This window comes from Vulpes vulpes, chromosome 7, assembly GCF_048418805.1.
Source record: "Vulpes vulpes isolate BD-2025 chromosome 7, VulVul3, whole genome shotgun sequence".
Taxonomy (NCBI): domain Eukaryota; kingdom Metazoa; phylum Chordata; class Mammalia; order Carnivora; family Canidae; genus Vulpes; species Vulpes vulpes.
In genome coordinates, this window is record NC_132786.1 from 57,597,904 (window position 1) to 57,619,414 (window position 21,511).

Consider the following 21,511-nt stretch of genomic DNA (forward strand, 5'->3'; position numbering starts at 1 on the left):
GATCTGATTGGCTGCAGGAGAAAACAGGGAATTTGCATGGGTGTCCCTGAGATTGAGGGTAAGCGAAGCCACTTCTGGAATCATGGCATAGTTAGCGTAGTTTGGGTGGTCATTGACGGCAGAAGCACTCTCTAGATCACCGTTGAGGCAGCGTAGGTCTGAGGTCACGTAAGGTAGCTGCTCCCTTAATAGTTCTTTCTGCGCCTTTTGATTTTTTTTACTCTCTTTTATTCTAGTCATTCACAAACGCTGACTTCTTATAATTCCTATTTAAAAATGTCATTTTGTGGCATTAGAATTATCAGTACAAGTCTTTTTTTTTTTTTTCTGGAATATCAAGCCATTATTGACTTCGGAACCTATCCTGGTACATTATGATGAACATAAACTATGTTTTCTTACTTTTTGGTAATTCGCTTTGCAGTATTTAAGCTCAGCTTAATTTCAAAGTGCCAGATGGCAACTAATTGCCAATAATTTATTAAGCAAATACCATGTAATAGAACTAGAATATGGAAATCATAATCTGTGGCCATGTTTTTAAATGGACACTGATTACATATTTCTATGGGGATAATTTTCTAAAATGAAGCCCAAATATCTCACAAGATGTTCAGCACTGAAGTCTTTTCTTGGTACTTTTTTTTTGTTTGTTTTACACAGTTGTATCCAAACTTCACAAAGCAGTGTTGAACTCTGGGTGCCCCAATTTTTTGGTGCTGCACATCCGAACTTTTGTTGCACCATCCCTTTGGTGTTATTTTTCCACGTCTTCCTTTCTCTCATGATCCAAATAATCACCAAGTTCTCTCGGTTGTACCCCTAAATGTGTATGGTGTTCACGCACTTTTCACTTTTCTCAATTTTTACTTCCATTATGCTCTCTTGGCCCATCCGCATCTCACCTGGGGTATCAAAGCTTCCTCACAGCCCTCCAATTCCACTCCTGCCCTCCCTGATTCTATACACACCAGCTAAAATTATCCTCCCTTACTTTTACCAAAGTCTTTTCGTCACTTTTGTGAAAATCGGTCTTGGGAAACCTTACTAACGAGTGAGGAAAAATTAGAGAGGGAGACAAACCATGAGAGTCTCCTGACTCTGGGAAACAAACAGAGGGTTGTAGAAGGGGAGGTGGGTGAGGGGGATGGGGTAACTGGGTGACGGGCACTGAGGGGGGTACTCAATGGGATGAGCACTTGTTATACTATATGTTGGCAAATTGAATTTATTTATTTTATTTTTTTGGCAAATTGAGCTTAAATAAAATATTAAAACAAAGAAACAAACAGATAAATAAAATGGAGTGAGGAAGTTTCAGCAGAGGGTGTTCTCATGCCCTTTGCTCCAAGTCCATTGCAGAGCCCAGAGGAAGAGATGAACTGAGCTGCACACAGACTTGACTTCACAGTGCATACTAGTCCCCTCCTCTGGCAGGAGGAAGACAGGCTGTGCTCATCCCCCCTCCTCCACCTGGCAATAGCTCTGCTGGGGAGAAGCCACCACCCCTCCAACTTCCATTTCACCCATTTTATTTAGTTCACTACAGCCTTCCCGATTTACCCATTTTCATCTTTTTTAAAAAAAGATTTTATTTATTTATTCATGAGAGACAGAGAGAGAGAGAGGCAGAGACACAGACAGAGGGAGAAGCAGGCTCCCTCTGGGGAGCCCGATATGGGACCCGATCCCAGGACCCCGGGATCATGCCCTGAGCCAAAGTTAGAGGCTCAACCATTGAGCCACCCAAGTGCCCCATAAAACTACATTTTTATCTCTGGGAGGTCACATTACATAGGACACCTCTGGGAGCATTACATAAAATTAATAATGAGAAACCATCGTGTGGCAAAAGTGAGCCTACTTGGCGCAGCCCATCACTGATGGTAAAATGTGTGGAAATAAATAAGAAACTTGAGAAAACCCGTTGATAGCTGAGAATCACTCCAACGGGGAAAAATAAAACCTGCTTTTGTAATACATTTGCAAAATTCCTCCAAGAAAGCCTAAGTTTGTCTCAACTCTGGATTGCAACAAGCAATGATTTTTTACCGTCTGGATTGCCAGAAAATATAGCTGGTGGCATTATTTCTTTCTATGCCTCAGCTGAGTCTAAGGACTTTGTGGCAAGAATCTTTTCCAAGTTATCATCCCCAACTCCATTTGTGTGTATGTGTGTGTGTGTGTGTGAGTGTGTGTGTTACATGTGTACTGACAATTGTAGGGCATGCATTTCAGGGACAATGTAGGAACAATTAACATTAATAACGTATCAAAGCAACTTTAAAGTAATTATTCAAAGTATAAGAATTATTACAGTGGCTGTCTTCCTAGAAATGCACAATATTGTTGCCATTCATTATAATAATAACAATAACTAAATTAATGAGGGAGCTATCCCTACTAATTAGTTATTCAAGGGCAAGATGGAGAAAGATGAAAGGAAAGATGATTAAAAACAGAGCTTGATACGTAGGTGTGTGGTTACTGGCAAGCATGGCTGGTTGAAGGAAATTCAAATGATAATTACCCTACAAGGTCACCTTGCACAATTACACAAGGCCTATAACATAAATCTGATCAGCAAGCTTCGCCAGACATTTATCGATGAAACGAATCCACACTCCACTAAAGCTAAATGCATCTTGGCCCAGCTGGACGTTAACTGATAAAGTGGATTATCACGAGATGAAATTGAGGAAGCAAAAAGCCTCTAGACTTTACAGATAAAACAGTTTCTGAAATGGAATGTTATGGGGTATTTAATGAACTAATGCTCAGGACAATTAAACTATTGAATAGCGTGGCTCCCTGTTTGACAGTGACCTGATTATGGTGATTCTTTGCTGTCAATTTGTGAGGATGTATTTTTATATCTACATGCAGATGAGAATGAGAAAAAAATGGGCCAGCAACTGACGATGGTCTTTATGACTCATAACCAATCAAAATCATTTTTTTTAAACAAATTGTGGTAATCTCCAGAACGCAAAGGCTAGTCTTATCTTCTTGACTTTCTTTGAATAACATTTATTTTTTTGTTTACACTTAGGAAACTGTGGATAAAAATTTGGGCAGAATTTCCTTTTAGTGTGTGAGCCTAGTGAGTGCCTTTTGGTTTTAAAATACAAGAACGTAGGTTCCAGGGACGCCTGGGTGGCTCAGCGGTGAGCATCTGCCTTTGGCTCAGTGCGTGACCCCGGGGTCCTGGGATGGAGTCTCACGTGGGGCTCCTTGCATGGAGCCTGCTTCTCCCTCTGCCTGTGTCTCTGCCTCTCTGTCTCTCTGTCTCTCTCTCTCTCTCTCTCTCTTTCTGTGTCTCATGAATAAATAAATAAAATATTTTTTAAAAATTTGAAAAGCATTTATTATAGAGACTAGAAGCAAAAGCCCAGGACAGCAGCCAAGTGCAGGGGTGTGCGCTGCCGCAGCTGGCCCTACAGGTGCGTCACGGAGCGCGGGGCCTCGGGGGCTGCTGGTGTGACGAGGGCCAGCCGGGGAATTGGTTCCGGGAAAGCACATCTTACTGTGTGCGGACCTTCTAGAGCATCGAAGGCAGAATGTATCCATCGCTCTTAGAGGTCTGCTCCCGCAGAACACTAGTAAGGTTTAGAATTGAAACTGGGATGTCCTCCCATTTATTTTTCTTTTTTAGGTTTTTATTTAAATTCCATTAGTTAACATACAGTGTAATGTTAGTTTCAGGCATAGAATTTAGTGATTCAACACTGACCTGCGACACCCGGTGCTCATCACGACAGGTGCCCTCCTCGATCCCCATCATCTCTTTCACCCACTCCCCTCCCCTCTGGTAAGCATCAGTTTGTTCTCTACAGGTAAGAGTCTGTTTCTTGGTTTTCTTCTCTTTTCCCCCCCTCCCATGTTCATTTGTTTTATTTCCTAAATTCCACATGTATGTGGAATCATACGGTATTTGTCTTTCTCGGATTGACTTAGGTCACTTAGCATAATACTCTGTGGCTCTATCCATGTCACTGCAAATGGCAAGATTTCATGCTTCTTGATGGCTGAGTAATATTCGTGTGTGTGTGTGTGTGTGTGTGTGTGTGTGTATCACATCTTCTTTATCCATTCATCAGCCGATGCACATTTGGACTCTTGCCGTAATTTGGCTATTGTAGATCGTACTGCTGTACGCATCGAGGTGCATGTATCCCTTTGAATATGCATTTTTTTAATCCTTTGGGCAAATTCCTAGAGGCGCAACTGCTGGGTCATAGGGTAGCTCTATTTTTAACTTCTTGAGGGACCTCCATACTCTTCTGCAGGGTGGCTGCACCAGTTTGTGTTCCCACCAACAGTGTAAGGGGGTTCGTCTTCCTCCAGGGAGGCCCCAAATTCTACATTTAGGTGCAAGCTGGACTGCAGAACATAACCGTGAACTCATGTGGCCTGTCCATGGTATCAGATGTAAAAATACTCAAAGAATCAATAGATAACGTTCAAAGCAGCATGGTATAAATTGAAGTGGAGGAAAGAGATTGTTTGGAGCAATTTTTTAAAAGATTTTTTTATTTTAGAGACAGAGTGTGTGAATGGGGGCAGAGGGAGAGGGAGGGAGAGTTGGGTGCTCGACCACCCGAGCCCCCCAGGCACCCCAAGTACCCGGAGGCATGTATATAGACACTGCCCTAGGCCTCTCAGGGAACAGGCATTAAAAACCCCCAAAGCAGCTTTCTGTTTAGGAGTTTATTGAGGGTGATTTTCCAGTTGATTTTTCAGTGCAGGCTCCGGACTAAGAGTACCCGCTTCCAGCACGGGGAGGCCGAGGGCCGCAGAGAGCAACTGCGCCAGCTCTCAGGGCAGGGATGCCAGGCCCTCGGGCAGGGGACAGCATGGGGTTCTACTAGATGGGAAGAAAAGGACCCCAAACAGGACCCAGTGACTGCAGCTGTCTCCATCGCAGACGTCGGCTCCTTGCCACAAGACTGCAGTGTCTCGAATATCCCCCTCTGGAAGGGGACACGGTGGGTGTGGGTGGGCTTTTCCTCCCAGATGCAGCAAGTTCATAAGTTCATAGGATCCTAAGTAAGCTCTCACCAAGAAATTTCCTTCCTCTAAGTTGAGGGTTGCGGATGCTGTACAATTGGCACCCTTCAATAGGCAATCTGGTGAAGATAAAACCCAGATTTTTTTCTCTTCTCTTTGGTCTACTCTCCCATCCTCAAATACGATTGAGTTTCTGCCATGGCTTCTGGCACTAGTAATGCCGTGTTCTAGAAATGTAAATTTTCCTGGGATGATTGCCAGGAGCAGGGAATTGGGTCCATTTTCTGCATTTGTTGGGGTTTGGGGCTAGGACTATTGATAATCTCACAGGCCCTACTATCTCTTTGAACTTTTTGATACATCAGAAACATCAGAGCCTTGGCATTGAGCTAAAAGGTCGTTTGATGACCTGAAAGTATTCCAAGTGAGGATCTGAGGTGGGGATGTTGCAGGAACTCACAACTGTACCCAGTGCTCCCTGACAACCCCTCCGATGAGGCTGAGCAGAATGAGAAATCAGTAGAATCATGTTTGGATCTTAATTTAGCTTGAGATTTTTTTTTTTTTCTTTTTTGCTCTGAACTAGTAACTCTCAAGAGCAAATGATTTTAATTTTAATTTTAATTTTGGACTCCGATTCCTTTATGTGAACTTGTGAACTGATCTATTCCCTTTTTAAAACTTATAAAATTCAGCAACATGCTGAACACGGCACAGAACAAACATCTATCTTAACCAGTTCTTATAAAGCGGTAAACCAGGTTCAAGAAGTAGGACATTGTCCCCGTCCCCATGCGTGTCTTGTCATATCTCCTGCCCGCAAAGAGAACTCCTGGCCTGGGGAACACTGCCTAGCTGTTCTTCAGCATCCTCTTAACTACATAATTCTGTCTCCCTAAAAACAATGGTCAATCTTGCTTTTCTGTGAACGTCCTCTAAATGAAATTATACAGTACTTCTTGGGGGCGGAGGGAATCATTCGCTCGGCATTATGTCTGTGAGAGTTGCACGTGTGTTTAGCTACAGTTGATGTTCATAAAGACCTGAACAAAACTGATGGTTTGGTTAAGTGGGAACCAGGTGGTGTCCATTGGGCTGCTCTGGCCGTTCAGCCCCAGTGCCCATCATGCAGACCCCAACGCGGACATGGTCTCTCCACTCAGTAGGTGGGTTCAATCCCATTCTCGTAGTTCTGGCCAATGCTCCCCCTTGATGAGCCTCATTAGATTTTTTATGGATTCTTAGGCCATTGCCAATGGCCTAGCTGTTTGGTCTGCCACTTGGAAAACTGCACATTGGGGAATGGGACACTCATCTTCGAGGCCACCAACTATGGAATCTAATGGTGCTACCAAATGAGCCATCTGGGTCATTCATGTAGAGGCCAGGGTAAGGGCTCATTCTGATGAGATGACTAGTCTAAAGGCCCGGTTTCCAGACACTGTTGTCTGGATCCATCATGGCACTGAACAGAGCAACACATGGACAGGGCAAAAGAGAAAGATTCTGGGTTTTTTTTGGCAGAGGCTAACACTGCATCAGACTTGTGACTCCTATCTGAGGCTGACCCACTTCCCCCCCCCCCCCCATTGGGGAGGCTGCATGGCCTGGGGCCCCTCCTGGCACACTGACCACCTGGGGACCTGGACCCTCTCCTAGACCTATCAGTGGGGCCTCAACGCTGATAATATTTTTCTTCTGTTCATGATCCGTTCTGTTTTGCCAGTCCAATCAGCTCATCACTGCAGCTCTTGAAACTAATCTGTGCCACATGTTCAGCTTTCTGGATCATTTTCAGGCTCTGAGTGCTTTTGATCACAAACACTCCTCAACAGTAGATGGGCAACGTATTTGATGAAGCTTCCGTGCTCCCTACCATCCACCGGCATCTGATCCTGTTGGAATGGCCTCCTCAGGAATGGACTAAAAGAGAAATTCCAACCTTACTTTAATGCTTTTCAATCCACACACCTGGGTGAAGCAGATTGATCACCGAAGGGGGCATCTCCAGAACAGTAACAATCCTCTCCCATCTGCTTCCCAGCTAATAACCACAATAAAAGGAGTGGGTAGCTATACAGACACAGTTTGAAAATTGGGATTCTGCTCTGATTATTCGTAGGCGTAATGCATTTTCCTCTTCTCCTAATAGCAACCAGCCTGGTTACTACTCCGGTCTGGTGGCAGCCCAGCCGAAGGGCGCCGTTGGATATGCAAACAATTCTAGTTGAGCCATCTGGACACATATTATCTGTTGGAGTGGCATGATCCTAGATCACGAGGATAATGACGACAGGTTGGGGGATCTGCTTGCCATGTCCCTACTGAGGGGCCCACAGAGGCTAAACTTGGAGATGGAACAGGTCCCTGTGCTCTATAAAAATCCCCTCATCCCTATTACATCTGACCCTTCTGAATAAAAGGTCAGACGGTGAGTAGATGATGACTGGTTTAAAAAAAAAAAAAGTGAAATTTCAGTTATTGGAATGGAGTAAGATCATCCTGTGGCCGTGGAGGGGGAACCATAATCTGGGCATGTGAAGAGGGGGCCCCTGAGACCCTGGGAGGTACAGGAGGGGAGGATGATGATGATCTCTGCCTTCCAGATCTGCCTCCAGAGTGTTCCACACGAATAAAAAATGTCCCGTTGAAGCTTTCCCAAACTGTTGAAGTCCCGTTCAGCTTAATGGGTGGCTGGCTCTGGTGCCTCCAGCCACATGGTTCTAAGCCCAATTTGATGGCCATCCCCGTGACTGTATTGGGGAGTCTACCGGAATTGGTAGAAGATGGCCTCGGCTCTTAAATCTTCTTGTCAGCACAGTGGATGCCTTCTGTACTTCCACTCCTGGTGCTGTCACTAAGATTTCCCGGGGGTGGGTAATGCTAGCAGTACTGGTATTGATCAACTAGACAGGGTTCGCTGACTATTCTTAGGCAGTCTCTTAAAAAAAAAAAAAAAAAGAAAAGAAAAAGAAAAAGGACTATATTTCTTTATCAAACTAAACTTGAACCCTAAGATGAGCCAGCCAATGGGAGGCCATATTTGAGGCACCATCTGCCTGTGTCCCTTTGCCCCCAAGTAAGGTAGGGATCATTTGGGGTGGCCCAACAATTGTAAACAATACTTTCTTTCCAAGGGCACCATGAGCATCCTGGGGTGGTACATCTTGTACAGAAGCCAGATATTAATTTGCCTCCATCCCAAAGCCCAAGTGAGTTGCACTTAAGGACTGATTTAGAAAACCCACCAGTCGATCTTGTAGCCCCCAGGCTGTAAGCAGAATGAGTTAGAGGGGTCCCCAGAAAAAGAAAGATGAGGCATAGCTTCCTCCACTTAAGAAAAGTCATTTCAGGCCTCAGCCACCTTGTGATGGATGCCTGACCAGCGCTATGTGCTCAGAGCACGTTTCTTGCAGAACTCCCTGAGATGTGTTGAAATTGCAGAAGAATAGACTTTAGTAGTTAATGATTTTAAAGGAACAAAAGAATGTAAGAACAAACAGCCACTATCAGGCCAGGATGTACCCTAATCATAGCAGAACAATAAATCAGTGGTAAAACTCCCAGGGCTGGGATCCCTGGGTGGCTCAGTGGTTGAGCGTCTGCCTTTGGCTCAGGGTGTGATCCTGGGATACCAGGATCGAGTCCCACATCGGGCTCCCTGCGTGGAGCCTGCTTCTCCTTCTCCCTGTGTCTCTGCCTCTCCCTCTGTGTCTCTCATGAATAAATAAATAAAATATATTTTTTTAAAAAACCTCACTGCTGTTTCAAAAGCAAAGATTGACCTGACACACACTCCATTCTTGAGTTTTCTTTGCAGGATTTAAACCCCTTGGAGCACATAAATACCAGGCCAATTGGAGCCAGAGAATTAATGATACTGACCTTTGCTGATCCTCCTGACTTCCATCAACTATGGCCTGGACTCTGGCACGGTAAGATGATTTTTGCCCCAATTCCATTCTGAGCTCCTCATTATGCAAGCCCCTTCATGAATATGCATGTACTCTTAGCTTAAAATCTCCCCAGTTCCACTGTTCAAGGAAACACTGCTTTGGGAAATAGTCCCAGTCTTCGCCTTTACTTATTGTAAGTAAAACCCTTCCTTTTCCTATTCTTTGGCTTGGTTGTTTCTTTTGGTCTGACACCCACCAAGAGGCAAATCCAGTTTCAGGTAACAACATGATTGCAGAGATCTCTCCAAAATGGGGCTACCCTTGATTACTTGAACTTGCTCCCCAGAGAAATAAGTGACTCATTATTCATGAAAACTCTGAGGGTAATCATCCCTACAATGAGGCTTTTACAATTAAGAAGAGAAGGCTCAAAATTTGTCCCTAACTTTAGCTGAAGTGATTGATAAGACTGCCTTGGCCCAAGAAGGCAGGCACTCATAGCTTATGGGAGTTGTTCAGCTGGTTGGGCCCAGGACTCTGGAGGGAATGGTTGACATCAGTACAAGATTTTCCTCATCCCACTGCTTGCAGTCTTGTAAATAGTAGCCTTATTTTCACATTGTAGGAGACACATTGGATGGATTCGGCCCCAGCCTCTGTCAAAGCTTCTGTTGAGTCTTTGGGTTAGTCACAGTGGCTGACAGAGTGACGGACTCATGGGAAAATCAGCCAGAAGTCAAGGTGGTACAGGAATGAAGGGTGAAGACGTTGGCATGAAATTCTCCATGGGTCTCTAGCGTCTGTCTGTGCTCTTCTAAGTATAGTAAATGGCCATGGGAACTAGAGATAGATGTCTTTTTCTGGAGCAGAGAGCAGGTTTGTAAAATGATAATGGTCTCCCTCCAGGGCAAAGTTTAGGCTGCTTACTGTCCATGACAAAAGGTTTGGACTCCTAGAGCATGGAGTTCCTCAACCGTGGCCCAAAGCCACTGCACGGCCACGCAGTCTTGGGCCCCTCCACGTTGCCCCGGAGGGCCTCGGAGGCAAGAGGAATGGAGGCAAACACTCTATCTTCTTGCTACTTCTTCTGCCAGGAATAGTAAAGTCCTCTGACCTGAAATAAAATCTTTGACTCAGAAGGCTCATGGTTCTGTCAGCAGCCAAGAAACTATGGCAGGCTGACCTACTCCACTGCAAGTAGAGTAGTAACTTGGATCCTTCCTGGTTCTTGATGGGGAGGATTTTTTTTTTAACTAGCCTGCTTCAGAGTCATTGGGCTTCTTGAACTTGTGGGTTAATATCTCTTATGAGTTTGGGGATATTCTCAGCCATTATCTTCCCAAATTTTGCTTCTTTCCTCTCTAACACCTTGATAAAATATATGCTAGATTTTCTAACTCTATTCCTCTTGTTCTTTCTTCTGCCCCTTTCATCCTGGATAGTCAGTTCCAATTGATCTGAAGATGTGCAAACATTCCCTTGGTTATCTCTAATCCCCTGGTACACCTATCCATTGAGTTATTAATTTCAGATACCGTGTTTTTTAGTACTGAGACATCTACTTTTTAAAAATATCTTGCTCTGAAACCTGTGATATCCTTTCTAAAGATTCCAGTTTCTTGTTAAGAATTTGAGGTTCGGCTTCCATCTCTTATCAGCTTAATATAATAATTGACACGTACTCCGTTTCTGGAAATTTCACTCTCTGCATACCTACGGGTCTGTGTTTTGTTGTCCATGCTGGTTTTCATTCATATTAATCCATCATTTTGTGCTCCCTTATTTTGGACTGAGTGCTAGATACATATGAAGAAAAATCTTACCGTGGTTTCATGGGCCTTAGTGTTGTGCATATTCATCTTTATCTTTGCAAAAATATTTACAGAGCCCACTAGTGCCTTTGATGACATTACCGTCTGAGGCCAGGTGGGGGAGCTCGCCAAAGCACCGTAGGTGGAAAGCTCCACCAGGCCAAGCTTGGAGGCGCTAAACTATGGAAAATGAAGCGCAAATGTACCTGTTAGGAAAAAAATTGAGGCTTGAGAATGGTGAGAAAGACAGGAGGGAATATAAAATGCTGAACTAATGCTGAGTTTGGTGGTAGGATGAAGGCTTCTCTGGACTTTTTGATGATTTTACATTCTGGGCACCATACCAAAAAAAAAAAAAAAAAGCAAAACAGGTTGCATAATTTCAAGAAAATCAACTGTTAAAAACTGTTCCAAGTCCAGACTGCGTCAGCTGATGTTTGGGGTTTAACATGGGAGAGCAAGGACCTCATCCTATGTCCGTGGCCAGCACAGCCGGTGTGCAGCGCTCAGCCGAGAGGTAGGTGTTGAGTGAAAGAGCCTTTCCCTGACTCGCAAGGAAGAAGAGGAGGTTGCAGACATTTAGCGGTGGTGAACTGCGGCTTAGTTATAGTGGAGGGTGAGCTTGCTTATTATTTTAGAAAGGACAGTGAAATCAGAGGCTCCTAAGTTAAGATGTTGCCTTTAAAAGGAAATTAAAGTTCTCATCACGAGTCCATGATAGATCTAGTGCCCTGTTTTGCAGGTAAGAGACCAGGCTCAGAGGGTTAAGGAACTTGCCCAAATTTGACAGCTCATGGCTGGAACAACTGGGTCTTCTAAAGGCCTCGCCCTAGCACTCCACACTGCCTTACCTGGCTCATCCTGGGACGTACATCGTGCCAGCTGCTAGATCAGACTAAACGTCCAGGCTTTCAGAAGGCCATACAGCTCCCACTGTCTTCACGCTCCTTCTTGGACAACGTTAGTTAGTTCGTGGGCCAGCTTAGGGTCATGGTAATATACAACAAAGTATATTTTGTCCTTACCACTCTCATTATCATTGCCATCCATCACATCTTCAGGTAAGATTTTTACATTTCCAGGACCTTCGTTTCTTAACCCAGGAACCATGGATTCCAACGTGAGATCAGCTTCATCTCTAGTACTCAAAGTACCTGCTTGCCCTCCCTGTGTATCCCAAACTGCGGAGTGTCTGTCATGGATCTGGGAATACATATAAGATATTACCAAATATTTGTGATGAACAAATTTCCTAGGAGGTTATAGCTGTCCTTCCTACCTTGGAACAAAACTATATCATCTATTTTGTATCTGACATGGGTTATGAATACTAGTTGCAGAAATGGGCACATTTCCTAACACCGGTGGGATTCTGATAGATTTATTTTGTGTGACTACGCGTCTATTGTTGGCAGAGAGTGTAGTACTACTGAAAATTGGACACTTAGTTAAATAAACAACACAACAAAATTTTAGTACCTATTGTGCAGTGAATTCTAATTTAAATAACAAAGTAATAGAAATCATTACAATATAGCTCGTATTTGCTGGGCTCTTTTCATGCAGCATGAAATGCTATGCATTATTGCATTTAAATCCCACAGCAGGTGAGGTAGATGCTTTTATAATGGGGCTTATGATTACAGGCAAAAAACAGATTTGAAAAGTGAGAACATAGGCAGTACCTATGCTGTCAAATAAATTGTTTTTTTTTAAATATTTTATTTATTTATTCATGAAAGACACAGAGAGAGAGAGAGAGAGAGAGAGAGAGAGAGAGAGGCAGAGACACAGGCAGAGGGAGAAGCAGTCTCCCTGCAGGAAATCCGATGTGGGACTTGATCCTGGGACCCTGGGATCACGCCTGAGCCAAAGCAGATGCTCAACCTCTGAGCCACCGGGTGTCCCCTGTCAAAGAAATTGTAATCTTAGGATCCTAAACAGATCACTCACAGACTCCAGTTTTATTAGCCCATTGACCACATCCCAGGGAATTCGATGTTTTACCTCTTTAGAGAAATGATAATTATTAATTTCTAAAAGTGCACCTATAAACATGCTGGTGAAATCGCCATGCAGGAAGTAACTGAAGCAACACTGGTACACCATTTCACTTCTAATGTGGCCCCACACTTTGGACCTTCAAAATGATGCCACAGTGAAAGGCTTATTTTTAAATAGTCTGGAAAATAGGTGGTTTGTTCAAGTGAGATGGTTAGAACAAAATCTCAATACCACAGATGTGGGGGGGGGGGACCCATGAGCTTCAACTCAGTGACATACACAAGCATTTAGCCAAAGACTATTTATAAGCCCAACATGGCACAAATGTGTGCTGGAAATCACAGGATGGGATAGAGTGGGAGGACAGTGAGCCAACGGGACAACGTGAATGTTTCAGCTCTAACCTGTGAACAATGACGTGAGCAGAACTGTAGCAAGAAAAACCAGTGTTGGAATCCCGGCCCTTGCACTTCAAGAGCTATAATCTTGGATTATAGAGCTAGTTTACGTTTCTGTGTCTTCATTTGTTGCATGAAAGGGATAACGATACTGAGACCTCATCATTCTTTATTATGATTCCAGAAAATATAAGTGTATCAGGACTTTTTCTCTAAAAGTGGGAGAAATTTCAATTCATATTGGTTTAACTAACAAGAAATTTATTATTCTGTGTTACTGTCAGATTCAGTGGCTCATGGTGTAGCTGGATCCAGGTACATATTCAAATGAATATGCCACGATACTACTTCTCTAAATCTTCCTTTGCACTGGTTTAACTCCTATGCAGGCCATTTCCTTCTGGATGAAGACAGTTCCTAGCGTCTTTAGGCTTAGATCTTGCAGTCTGAGTTAGAGCACCTCTCCCAAAATCCCAGCAGAAGTCCCAGAAATACTTTCATTGGCTTAGTTTGTCAAGTGTTCTTTTCTGAAACTATGGATAGTAAGTGCAGGGACTGTTCCTCTAAAGAAATGCTGGGTTTACAAAACAAACAAACAAAAAATAAAACCCAAAACACCAAAGCAACAACAAACAACAAACAAAACTCTATTGGAATAGATAAAATATCTAGAAGAGTGCTCAGCGCATAGTAGATGTCAGTAAGTGTGTATTAATTTAAAGGTAGCATCTACTTTTTAAGCCCTCAGATATGTAGAGACACCAGCTTTCCCAGTTTTCCTGGGCCACACATACATGACGAGAACCTGCTTACCCTCAGGCAGCCTCTCAGTAGAGTTGACTGCAATGTGACGTTTAACATGACTCCATTTTTAGGATAGAGGCTGTTCCAATTTTCCCCAAAGGCCTGCCGAAATCTAAGTTAATGATGACTTGATGAATAACATTTGGAGTTTTTTTATGGTTTATCATAATGCCAGCAGAAATCACTCTTTTCATTTCATTATACTGTAAGTATGGCTAGAGGCTAAAAACAAAAATCTACTCCTAGGTAGTACAATCAAACAGGATATAATATGTCTCAACCCAACTATCCCCAACTAACAATACACATGATCTAATTACGATGATTCTGATCTCTATGAGAAGCTGCCTGACATCAATAATTAAAGATATCCAAGAGAGGCCAGAGGCGTCATTACCTACAATGTTCTGTGAGTCCAGTAGTTATCTGGGACAGAAACATTACATCACAAGGTCTCGGTCTCTGTACCAAGTTATGACAGGGTGCTCCGGTTCACCTTTGTGAACTATTCCCCTGAGTACAGCGTTGGGGTAAGGGAAGATAAGCCAATGAAACAGAATCCATCAAATCTACAGAATGGAGATAAAGCTAAATTCAGGGATCAGTTCCCTTTAAGGATTTCAACTTGAAGTGTAAACATTTCAAATTCCTATGTATTCTAAACATGTAAAACTCCAATATCTTCTAAAAACCGAAGAGCTTCATTTGTCTTTATTTTTCCCATGAGATGCCGCAAAATGAGAAGACATTGTATTTTCAGTGGTGGTTTTTTTTTTTTAAAGATGTATTTATTTATTTATGATAGACATAGAGAGAGAGAGAGAGAGAGAGAGAGAGAGAGGCAGAGACACAGGAGGAGGGAGAAGCAGGCTCCATGCAGGGAGCCCGACGTGGGACTCAATTCCAGGACTCCAGGATCGTGGCCTGGGCCAAAGGCAGGTGCTAAACCGCTGAGCCACCCAGGGTTCCCCTCAGTGGTGTTTTAAGCACAGCAGTGAGCTATTACGTCACCAACAATTACTTGCTTACTTTTGCCTCTTTCATTTTATCAGTGACCACTGACCATCAGATTTATGAACAAGAGACTTTTCTGTGTACAAATCCTTCTCAAGAACGCTGCTCTTAGATGCCTGGGTGGCTCAGTTGGTTAAGCGTCTGCCTTCGGCTCAGGTCATGATCTCAGAGTCCTGGGATCAAGCCCCACATCAGGCTCCTTGCTCACTGGGGAGGCTGCTTCTCCCACAGTCTTTTATTTTAAAAGATAAATAAAAATTAAAAAAATAATAAAAGCATAACAAAACCAACAAAAAACCCTGTTCTGGAGCTGGGAAGATGCCTGCCGTTACAGTGACCATAGCAAATTTGCTCTTTGAAATTATCCCTGTAGTTCTATTCTTTTGAACTTTAGAAATAAAAAAGTCAATTGGAGCCTTCAGATTTTGACCAGAAAGTAAGGGATCAGATTTCTCTTTTTTTAAAGGAATGATCATTTCAATGGGATGAGTATATTTCCTCTACATACAAATATTTATGCCCAAGATTATCAACTGGAAAGCACTAGAAAGGGGCTTTTTCTTTTTATGTCTCATTGACATTTTCAATCTAATAACTTGCATCAGTCCTGTAGCTAAATCCTAAGAGTTTAGCCCCAGAATCTCTGGAAATGAAATTATTCTTTGAGAATTTAAAGGGTAATCTGGCCACATTTGAAAGTCATTATCATGTTCAACATCTGAAAGAACATGAAATCAATCTCAGAAGATGGAAAAAAATACCAATTCATGTCAATTCCTGTCTTTCCCTGGGATGCCAAAGGGGATGGGGTGGAGACTGGACAGGAGAAGCTTGGGAGTCCCAGGGGCTGGCCTTGGAGAGGGTTCTCCTCAGACACCTACGTGGTGGAGAAGAGCAGAGCCAGTGCTGAGAACAGTGACCATAGGAGGAAGCCAAGGGGCAATTTTGTTTTTTTGGAAGTTGCTTTAAGGATTATGCCTTAACACTGACGTGCCCATTTCTAGCCCATCACCTTATTAAAACACTGAGTTGAAGGTCACCATGACCCAGCAATTGCACTGCTGGGGATTTACCCCAAAGATACAGATGCAGTGAAACGCCGGGACACCTGCACCCCAATGTTCATAGCAGCAATGTCCACAATAGCCACACTGTGGAAGGAGCCTTGGTGTCCATCGACAGATGATGGATAAAGAAGATGTGGTCTATGTGTACAATGGAATATTCCTCAGCCATTAGAAACGACAAACACCCACCATTTGCTTCGACGTGGATGGACCTGGAGGGTATTATGCTGAGTGAAGTAAGTCAATCGGAGAAGGACAAACATTATATGGTCTCATTCATTTGGGGAATATAAAAAATAGTGAAAGGGAATGGAGGGGAAAGGAGAATAAACGAGTGGGAAATATCAGAAAAGGAGACAGAACATGAGACTCCTAACTCTGGGAAACGAACTAGGGGCGGGGGAAGGGGAGGAAGGCAGGGGATGGGGGTGACTGGGTGACGGGCACTGAGGGGGGCACTTGATGGGATGAGCACTGGGTGTTATTCTATATGTTGGCAAATTGAACACCAATAAAAAATAAATTAAAAAAAAAAAAAGAAAGTCACCATGACCTTCTCTGGCCCGACCCAATGTCCTTTTTCTAATCCTCATTCTTTTGTTTCCTACTTGCTCATTTGACCCTATTTCAGACACTGGATGTTTGGTGATGTCCTAACCCTCTGCCACCCTACTCCTTAGCCTGTCACCAACTCTCTGCTCTGAATAATCCCCACGTGTGAGCCCAGTCATGACACACTCCCCTCTTCCTTTGATTCCCGTTTGTTGAGCTCACACAAGATTCTGTCCCATTTAATCATCAGAACATGTGTCCCCTGCCCTGCCAGTTCAGGTACCAATTCAGGCTCCTGATGGAACACAGCCTTACACTGATCCCTTCACCGTGGGTGTGAATCCCTGTGACTGTCTTTCTCGGTGTGCATAAATCACATTTGCTTATTCAGACTGGAGATGCTTAAAAATAGAACATATGCGTGGTGACTTGAGCATGTATTTTAGTCAGATCTGTGTTCAAACAGTGCTGTTCCTCATAAGGAACGGGACCAGGTCCCCAAAGCTCTCTAAAGCCAACTTTCTTCATCTTTAAAATGTAAATGTCAACACTATTCTCACTGAGAGGGAATAAGAGAGTAAATGAGAAGATCTATGTAAAATATGTAGCATGTACTGGACTCTCGATAAATCATTTCTTTTTTTTAATAAATCATTTCTTCTTGTGTTTTTAATTAATGTCTCTCCTATCATCCATTCTAGAAGCACAATCGGTGAGCTCAATTTTGGCTTGCTTGATTGATTGACTGATTGATTGAAACTAAAAAGATTAAAGCATTTGGGATGTGCTGGCTAATCATCCAAATCCTCCTCCTACACCCTCTCTATATGGTCAATAATAAAAGTGTTTATCTCAGTAAATCGCTTAAGTTACTCATCGATAGCATATTTTTTAAGAAAATGCTAAATGCCGGGAAAAATAGGCTCACAATACTTTTCATGCATCTTTTATGTTTTTTTAGTGTTTTATTATTTATTTTTTTTACATATTTTTAAAAAATATTTTATTTCATTTATTTCATTTTTTGTTTATTTTCTTTTTTTAAAAACCAAATTTTTTCCCATTGGTGTTCAATTTGCCAACATATAGAATAACACCCAGTGCTCATCCCGTCAAGTGCCCTCTCAGTGCCCGTCACCCAGTCACCCCCACCCCCCGCCCACCTCCCCTTCCACCACCCCTAGTTCGTTTCCCAGAGTTAGGGGTCTCTCATGTCCTGTCTCCCTTTCTGATATTTCCCACTCATGCATCTTTTAAATATTAATAAAGTTATTCCCGGTGTCATTTACAAGGGTCTATAATGTGAAAATACAACACCTCGTTACTATTTGACGACTTCACTGACTGCGAGTTATTTTATTCGGCCTTATTTTTACTGGTGATTGGACACGGTAAATGTTGCCAAAGGAGGGTATTTGCCAACACAGAATATCGAGGTGGAGATCAAGGAACTCCTTAAAATAAAACCTGGCATCTTGGCACCGAATCCTACATATTGGGCAGGAGTAATGTCCTCCTGGTAAAACCACAGGACTTTGCGCCAGCCCCCCAGTGATGGCAGCCTTATTGAAATAACCGTGTCCCTCAACACAAAAGCATCCAAGGCCCCTAGTTAGCTGCTGCAGAGGCGATTGTTTACACTGGCACTTACTGGTAAAGGGAAGGGGTGAAACCCTAGACGTGCACCCAGGCGGGCCTGACTTCTGATTCCGCAGCCCCAAGTGGAAGTGAGGGCAGTGACTCAGAGCATTGTGATGGCGCAGCTGTCGCTGGGGTGCCTCTCAGGCCCTGCTCAGGCCCTGCTCAGGCCCGGGCGCCCGTGCCAGAGGGACAATAGCTGGAAGGTGATCGGCATATCACTGCTTGGCCGACACAGTCTCACGACCGGGGAGGGGGGGAGACAGGTCTCCTTGATACCTAGAAGCTCATCTTCACTGACTCCCAAGTGGGTCCCCAGGGCCACCCCACTGCTGGGGGCTGGGTCCCTGCCTGGGAAAACCAGACCACTGGTCGTTTTCATAGAGAGCTTGGTGATTTCTTTCTAATATATTGACCCAATTAATTTTTCTGGGAGCCACTAGGTCACTGGGGAAAGAAGCAGCCTGGTTCACTGGACACATTGGTTTTGCAGCGATGTCTCTTCTGTCTTCGGAACGTTGCGTGTAAATCACTCCAATCCGAGAAGGTGAGCGGCATGAAAAGCATATAGCGAGGCAGATAAGCATGCAGCACCTGCCAGTATGTCCCATCATCGATACGCTCCTTTGTCCTATGGAGCCACCTCTATTCCCTTAAGTCTCTGTTAATAGTTATTATTTTGGAGCTTCTCAGAAGGATTGGGAAGCAACACACAATGAACAAACTCCAAACCTGCTCATAAAAACATGCAAATAAACTCCCTGTATAATATGCCATTTTTTTAATCTTGGCATATTATTTTTTACTTAATTGCCAACATATTGCCATTCTAAATTGTTCTTCTTAACAATTTGATTTACTTTTAAAAATATACGTTGCCTAAAATAGCTATACTACTTGCCCAAGGATGCCCTTAGAGACACTTGCATTTCATTCACAAATTAAGGCAAATTAGGGTTAAAGATCACAAGCCTAAAAAGTATATTGTTTTGTTTTGTTTTGTTTTTGAACAGACTATACAAAATACTTATGCTTATTGGACAATTCTCTGAACAGGCCACCTCCACCGGGAAGTCTTTCCTGACTCTTCCCAGTGAGGATTAGGCCCTTTCTCTCTGTGCTCCCATGGTACCCTGTCTTCACCTGTATTTACCCAGTGTATCTGTTTCCTTGTCTAGACTAGGGAGCCCTGTGGCAGGGACATTACATTCTTGTCTCTCCAGCACCCAGCAAAATATCTGACACCTGCTAGGTGCTTCAAAGGTGTTCACAAGATGAATGAACAGTTGATTGATTATTCTATGACTTTCCAGTCTATCCATCTAGAAGAAAAAAAAATTTTTTTTTCTGACAATAGTGACAGCAACATAATTGGCTAATTGATGAGTTAGTCATTGAGATCACCCCAGCATGGACTATTTGATGACTTAGCTCACGGTCTACAAATAGAACCCTCTTTTAAAGGCTTGGAGGGATGGGCTGAATTTTACCTGCTACTACGAAAATCGTTCACATCAACAACTGGAACCCCGGCCGCAAAGCCTTCGAAGTGTTGCTGCTAACTCGATGCCGGGAAAGGAGGTCATCTGTACATGAGTTGCAGTGCCTGGGTTTTGAAGTTCAGAGCAGAGAGGCGGGTGGGGGGGGGGGGTGTCATTTTATATTGAGAATGGAAAGTCAGGAGCCTTGCGAGCCGAGCACGTGTTGCAACTGCTTCCAGGGAACATCGTCAGACCAATAGCAGCCTGCAAAGAACTTTTATGGACGGTATAAATATTTTGAGCTCAGGGCATCAGCAGCAGCTGACCTTTCCTCGCCTGCGGACCAGCTGTTCGGGAGCATCCCGAGGAGAGCAGGCACCGCGGAGACTTGGATCCCCCCGGAGAGCCCCGCGCTGCACCCAGCGCCGCGATGTCCCTGTTGGAAGAAAGCCGGCCCTTCGCCCAGCAGCTATCCAATGTCTACTTCACCATACTGTCCCTCTTCTGTTTCAAGCTTTTTGTGAAAATCAGCCTCGCCATCCTCAGTCACTTCTACATCGTGAAAGGCAACCGCAAGGAGGCGGCCAGGATCGCAGCTGAATTTTATGGAGTGACCCAAGCCCAAGGTAGGTCTCCCTAAGGCGGCTTCAGGCCCAGCCACCTCCTGCTCCAGCCACCATCCTGGTGGCATGTTGTGCTCTCCCACCTGCTTCAAAGCCAACATGCCCCCCAAATGTCCCCTTACCAAAAGGATAAAACAAATTTGTTAACCTCGTGGCTTCATAAAGAAAGAAAGTCAGTTTGCTGTATAAAGGTCCTAGTTGATAAAATCAAGGTATGGTTGCAAAGTGGCCGAGTGGAAGCCTCCCATGGAGTGTGTGTTTTTTATTATCATTAAAATCTATTTAAAACTTGAATTAAAAAGTATTTTAAAACCTGAAGCATTCCATCGGCCACGCTCTAATGTGAGAGGTTTCGATTACTGATTGTGTACTTCAACTGTCCTTTCCCATGTACCTGGGCTTTTATGGTATTTAAATCGACTCCTTAGCCATATGGTAAGCGGCTGCTATTGGGAAGAGAAAATTTGGAAGGTTTTAATTGTTGTTCACGACTTTTGTTTGGCCGAGATCATAGGATAAAATGCAGTGTGTCGAGTGCTAAGATTTACGGCAGTTCCCTGGATGGAACTGTCACTGCTTTGCTCAACTTGTAAAAAGTCGACTATAAGAGGACAGGAACAAGAATTAACAAATTGTGTGTGTGTGTAGCCAGATATATCCATCCACATTTCTTAGAAGAAATTGAGCTATGAGACTAAAGGAGAAACAATCATTTGAACCATAGACCTGAATGGTTACAAATGCATTTTCACTCTACTGGACGATATTCTATACAATAAAAACAATTGTTCTGGTGACATTCAAGATGACATTTTTAATTCTTTGCAGCCTTTTGATTAACTTCTGGTTTGAACATCAGCAGGCAAGTACGCACATTGTAGAGCCCAAATACCTCGATACCTCTAAAGTAACTTACAATTTCAGATCAAAATACACTATCACCAAATTAAAGAACATTTTTTTAAGAGCACTCAGAATGGAAAGCTTGCTTTTTTAAAATCTATTTTGTCTGTCTTTTCAGTTTGTGGAATATTTCATTTTTGAATCTAGGTTACTCTGTAGGTACATGGAAAGCTGAATCAAGGTAGAAAATATTTTTTGGTGTGTGAGGTGGATAATAAATTCATTTTGGCTAAGCAAGAGTGTTTTTACACCAAGTGAGGAATTTATGGACTCACTAAAAATAAGGAAAATCTAAATAGTGGTATGAAAC

General features: G+C 43.3%; 1 protein-coding gene across 1 annotated transcript in view; it reads left to right on the forward strand.

Annotated features, from left to right (window-relative positions):
• The first annotated feature begins 19,705 nt into the window (after positions 1-19,705).
• ASB5 (ankyrin repeat and SOCS box containing 5) overlaps positions 19,706-21,511 on the forward strand; it is a 51,000-nt gene continuing 49,194 nt past the window's right edge. The window contains exon 1 of the mRNA XM_072763893.1: positions 19,706-20,301. Coding sequence (XP_072619994.1) covers positions 20,106-20,301 — 196 coding nt within the window. The 5' untranslated portion in view covers positions 19,706-20,105. The remainder of the gene's footprint in view (positions 20,302-21,511) is intronic.